At 47.0% G+C, this 5193-nt stretch overlaps 1 protein-coding gene across 2 annotated transcripts; it reads left to right on the forward strand.

Moving 5' to 3' along the window:
• The first annotated feature begins 2307 nt into the window (after positions 1-2307).
• On the forward strand, positions 2308-5193 carry TMEM139 (transmembrane protein 139). Of its 2 annotated transcripts, XM_027841322.1 has the most exons (4): positions 2308-2391; positions 3710-3959; positions 4170-4348; positions 4896-5193. In XM_027841322.1, exons 2-4 carry the CDS (start codon positions 3727-3729, stop codon positions 5003-5005), a joined length of 522 nt encoding a protein of 173 aa, XP_027697123.1. In that variant the 5' UTR covers positions 2308-2391; positions 3710-3726; the 3' UTR covers positions 5006-5193. The 2 variants fall into 2 exon arrangements, with proteins under 2 accessions (XP_027697123.1, XP_027697122.1); XM_027841321.1 differs by having other exon boundaries at positions 4170-4983.

Here is a 5193-nt window from a genome sequence, read left to right on the forward strand (position 1 = left end):
AAGATAGTAAAAGGCTAGGCAAGGTAACTATGAGACTTTTCATAAAATAACGAGTCCAATACAGGGGTGGGGCCCTTTGAATCCAAACCTCACAGAACAAATCCCCTTAATAAAAAGGATTTGTTCTGTAAAACTTGGACTCAGTCAAAAGACTGTACCCAAGGACCTAGAAGGCCATAGGTTCCCCATCGGGAAGAATGCTGAACTGGGGGTGGTAACAAGGGCTCAGGCCTGGATTTCACTAGTTGTTCTAAACCTGGACAAATCTCTTCAGTGGTCTAAGCCTTTGCTCCTTCATCTATTAAATGAGAAGATTTGGACAAAATGATCTCTAAGGTTTCCTCCAGCTCTGAAATGTGATAAAACTCAGCTAGGGACAGTCACAGAACAGCCAGTCACCTCCTACCACCAGCCCCACACTTTGAATAAAGGGCACCAGGAGATAGACACAAGAGAAACTCAGATTTAGGCTGATAACTCAGTTACAAAAAGACATTCCTTGTGTCACTTTGAGCCTATATAATAGTCATTCAGCAGTCAAACACACTCAGAGACCCCAGACCTACAGTCTCTCCAGACTACAACATGTAGTAAGAAAGACAAGACAAGGCACTTCATTATAAAAGCATGGATAAGCCTACACCTCAAAAAAATAAAACAACAGAGTCACCCCCAAAAAAAGAGGTGCAGAATCATGGAAGGAATGAATTCCTCTCTCCCTTCTTCTCTCAGCCCAGACTTTTCAGGCTTTCTGCTTTACCACCACCTCCTCCTCTCCCTTCTCAGTAGCTGAACCCTTTGAAGGGTGGAAGAAGCAGGCAGATCTGAATGTAAAAAGTCAGAAGGTGAGAAGGAGGGAGGCTGAGACTGTCAAGAATTGGTGGGGATGTTGAGATGGGGATGAGAGTTTAGTTAGGAAAAGGAGTTGGGGACTCAGGGAGGTGGGACATGATCTGTCATATCTGATGGTTGGTTATTTCAAATTCTCTTCTAAAAAAATGCCTAAGGAAGTACCAGCCCCAACTCTCCCTCTCCCCATTTGACAAGAGAGACATAGAGGGATCAACAGGATCCCCCACACTGTTAGACAAGAAAACCTTATACTGGTAGAACATAGCAGTTTACAGAAAGTCAGCCCTTTATTCCTAAGGCCCTTGGCTCCCTCCCTTCCCCTTAGCCTCTCCTTTTCCTATCCAGCACTCACTCTGCTCTAGCTGTTTTACTTGTCATTTAGCCAACATACACCCTCCAATGTACCCTTCCCTAGGATTCTCTCCTGTGGCTGGAAAGAGTCCAGCAATACACACATCATGCCAAGGGGATAGGAAGACTGGGAGGAGGGGAAAGAGCACAACATATAGCCTAATGGGGTTCCCTCCAGCACCCCCAAACTCTCTTAGGCCTCACCTTCCCTCTCTACCACCCCAAAAGGGAACACGGACAAGAGCATAGATTCAGAACTAGGAGGAACCTTAGAAGTCATTATCTAGTTCAATCCTTTTGTTTTAAGGATTGAGGAAACTGAGGCCTACAGAAGTTAAGTAACTTGTCCAAGGTACATGGGTGACAAGTATTAGGACTTCAAATCCCAAATGGGATTTGAATCCATATTTTCTGACTCCAAAGCCAGTATTCTTTCTACTGCATCATGTAACATCATCATCATCTTCCCCTTCTATCCCAGATACATACCCTGAGAGAGGAAGAGGGGAAGATTAACTCTGGGAGCTTGGGCTAGTTTTCCTGAAGCTGATATGCCCCTCTGAACCCTAGTTTCTTCATCGATATTCACTTGTTCCTGGAGTACAGGGAGTCTTGTTTTCTTTATGCAGGTCTGGACAGCAAATACTCCAGGCAGGGGCCTTCAGTCTTCCCCCACTCCACCCTCTTTCCCCCTTCAGATTGACCAATAAATGATCCCTGTATTCATCTAACCCTAGTCTGAAGAGGGCAATGTTTACTATTGTAAAGGACAGAACCTGGAGGACCCGGAGGTCATGCGGGACAGGATTGCTGTAGTTAGTCAGGGAATGAATCTACTGTGAGACAGAGGACACTTTGCCCCTAAGTGCAAAGAGCTGGGCAGTAAGGGTAGAGAAGCCACTCCCATTTAAGGCTTCTTAGAGCGTGGAGGTAGAGGCTGGAGAACTATACTTGGAGGTGCGGCTGAATGTCAGAGTTCAAGAAGGAGGAAAAAGTAGGGGTGTCCAGCCGAGATAAGAGCCCGTGGCACTGGGGCAAAGGAAGGGGGTGGGGCTGGTGGACTCCTCCCCTAATACCACATGATTTCAGAGGAGACTGGCCAAAGACAGGTGAGGTATACCTACGTACCTGTGGCTGGTGACTGAAGATGAAGAAAGAAGGAAACCTCTAACTTGGGGGATGGGGGAGGTAACCATCCCTTTTTCTTGGTCCCTTTCACTGACCAAGGGTTCCCTGCTCATTGGAGCTACTGGATTTGGTTGTAGGGGTGAGGAGGGGGAGGATGTAGAATTCTGCAGTGGGCTGGAGTCCTACCTGGACAATAAGGAAAGGGTTTTGTGTGCTAGATTCTGGGTGGGACTCAAGGACCCTGACCTCAAGAAAGATTCTGGAGGAAGGGGGCATAGGCAGATATGGAGATAAGAAAAGAGAAAGACTTTGGGCTTCTATATGTCCTAGTTTTTTCAAAGATCCCCTATCATGTATCCCTGTACTTGGCTCTTTGTCCTTGTAGGTGGAGCCTGGCTGACACAGTATGTTGGGGGGGGGGGTTGGGGACTAGAACCCCACCCAAAAGGGACAGAGACTGAGGAGAGAGAGGGGAGTCGGACTGAGAAACTGGCATATGTGCTGGTGGGGAAGTAGCGGGGAAGGGTAGTAAAGGGAATCTATCCAGTAAGGAAATCAGGCCCCCTTGCCTAGATTCCAGAGATGCCTGTGTGCATTGAGGCCTGAGGCAATGTCTGCTGCGTCCAGAGCACCGGAAGGGAGAGAGAATTGGGGCTACCAAGGGGAAAGGAAGGGAAAGGAGACTGGGGGTTCTGACCAGGGAATGTTGGAGCCTCACATATTTAATCAACGGGGGTAGATATGATTACCTAGTGTCAGGGCTGTGAAAGACATTCTGGGTTACTTTCTTCTCTGTAAAATTGACAGTGTTGTGACTATTAGTCACACAGACCCGTATCCTCACCCATACCGTCATAGTGAGATTGGTATAGAGCAGGGGTTCTTAATCTTGTTTGTGTCATGGCCTCTTTTGGCAGGGTGGTAAAGCCTAGGGACCCCTTCTCAGGATAATGTTTTTGTATCATTGGAGGAAATGCTAAATTTCAATTAGAGGTTAGTGGAAACAAATATGTTGGGTTTTTTTTTATCCCAAGTTAATGAATCCTCTGAAATCTATCCCAGTCCTCTGCTAATCGAGTATAAAAATGCAAAATATGGTCCACCTAGTATCTGACACCATTTTCCACTCCTCTCCCCTACCCTCCCAAAGCTTCTCTCTTGGTCCTAATTCTGACTACTAGTATAGACATAGCAATTATGTCTTTTTTAAAAAATTTTAAGCAATTTACTCTGCCCTGGACTTTAAACAACAGAAGTAAGTATACCATTACAATTGTTTAAATGAATTTCTAGGTAACCATAGCTATAGCATCATATTAGTTACTCCTTGTCTATGCTCTTCTGTTCTCTGAATGTTCCTTTGCCTCTCTTTTTTCAGAAGCCCAGGCAGGGGCAATGTTTCCAGGCCAAGTGTGGAAGAAACTGGGGAAGCCATTGACCCTCTTGTGCTGTACCTCCACCCTCATAGGGTTCATTCTGTTGGGTCTGCAGCCGGACATCAAACCTGCTGCTTATTTCTTCCTCTCCTTAGGTGGACTTCTTCTCCTTATCTGCCTCCTTTTTCACTTCAAGGAATGGAGGCTCCAGGCAATGCCAACAGATACCTCTGGGGCCTTGAGCGCAGCACGGTAAATTGGGGGCAAGGAGAATGGATAGAGGCACATATATGCCTTGGGCTCCTTCCACCAACCTTGCTCCCATGTCTCAGATATGGCTGACCTGCTCCCTATGTGACTGGGTTCAGAAAGGGGAGGAACTAGTGAAAGGGCGTGAGGGAACCCCAAGGATCTCCCAGGGGTTGGTTGATGGAATGCTGATCCTATGTATCTCCTTCTCAGGGACAATGCAGCCTTCGAAGTACCAAGCTATGAAGAAGCTGTGGTATCAACTCAGGGCCCCAACTCAGATTTGGGTGAGCCCCCACCATACAGCACTGTGATCCCTTTACCGCTTCAGGAAGAGGAACCTAACCGTTTGGCAGCACTACCAGGAGCTCTCAGGCGGGGAAGGTCAGAAGGTACAATGACCCAGAGAGAAGGCTCTTTGGGCACCCCAATCGATCTCCGGCTTCAGGGACACCTAACAGAGTCTGAAACACCCCCACAGCAAAGCCTGCCATGTTTGGAGCCTCTTACCCCACCCCCAGCATATGAGATCACTCTTAGTAACCATGATATCAATGATGACAATGTTTTGGGTGATGACAGTGTATTCTGTGAGGAGGGCTGGACGCCTCCCTAAACCTGTGTTCCCTGGACATATGAAATTTCCCCATCAGTGATTTTCTTTACCTGGATAACCTGAGCAGGGACTGGTACCTGGCAAGAGGAAGAGGCCATCAAGGGTACATTCCTCTTCTCAAAGACATGATATGACTGGCACCTCTATTTTGTCTCCATGCTTTGTGCCCACAGTGCCAGGGTCCAAATGGCCTCTCCCCGTCCTCAGCCCTTAACCAACATTCCCCTACCAAAAACTGGATGATGGGAGTGGACTGGTAAAACCACAGGGAAGGGGAAGTGGGACTGCTCTATACCCTCCTTACCATCCTCTAATTTCACAAGGACAGGGAGGAACTGGATTGAAAATCCAACTCTTATCACTGGTTGTGGCCTTGGACAAATCACCTAATAATCAAAAATCGGAGTTGGAAGAGCCTATAGAGGTAAGCTAGTCCAACCTTATCTGAGAAGGAATCCTTTCTCCAACATCCCTGGCAAGAAGTCATCCAACTTCTCCTTGAGAACCTCCACTGAAAGGGAACCTACCACTTCCTGAAGCAGCCCTCTCCACTTGGAACAGTTCTTATTGTTTACAAAATTCTTCTTCCCACAGAGCCAAAAACTGCCTCTCTCAAACTTC

Source organism: Vombatus ursinus, unplaced genomic scaffold (genome assembly GCF_900497805.2).
Source record: "Vombatus ursinus unplaced genomic scaffold, bare-nosed wombat genome assembly UNPS02014858.1, whole genome shotgun sequence".
Lineage (NCBI taxonomy): Eukaryota > Metazoa > Chordata > Mammalia > Diprotodontia > Vombatidae > Vombatus > Vombatus ursinus.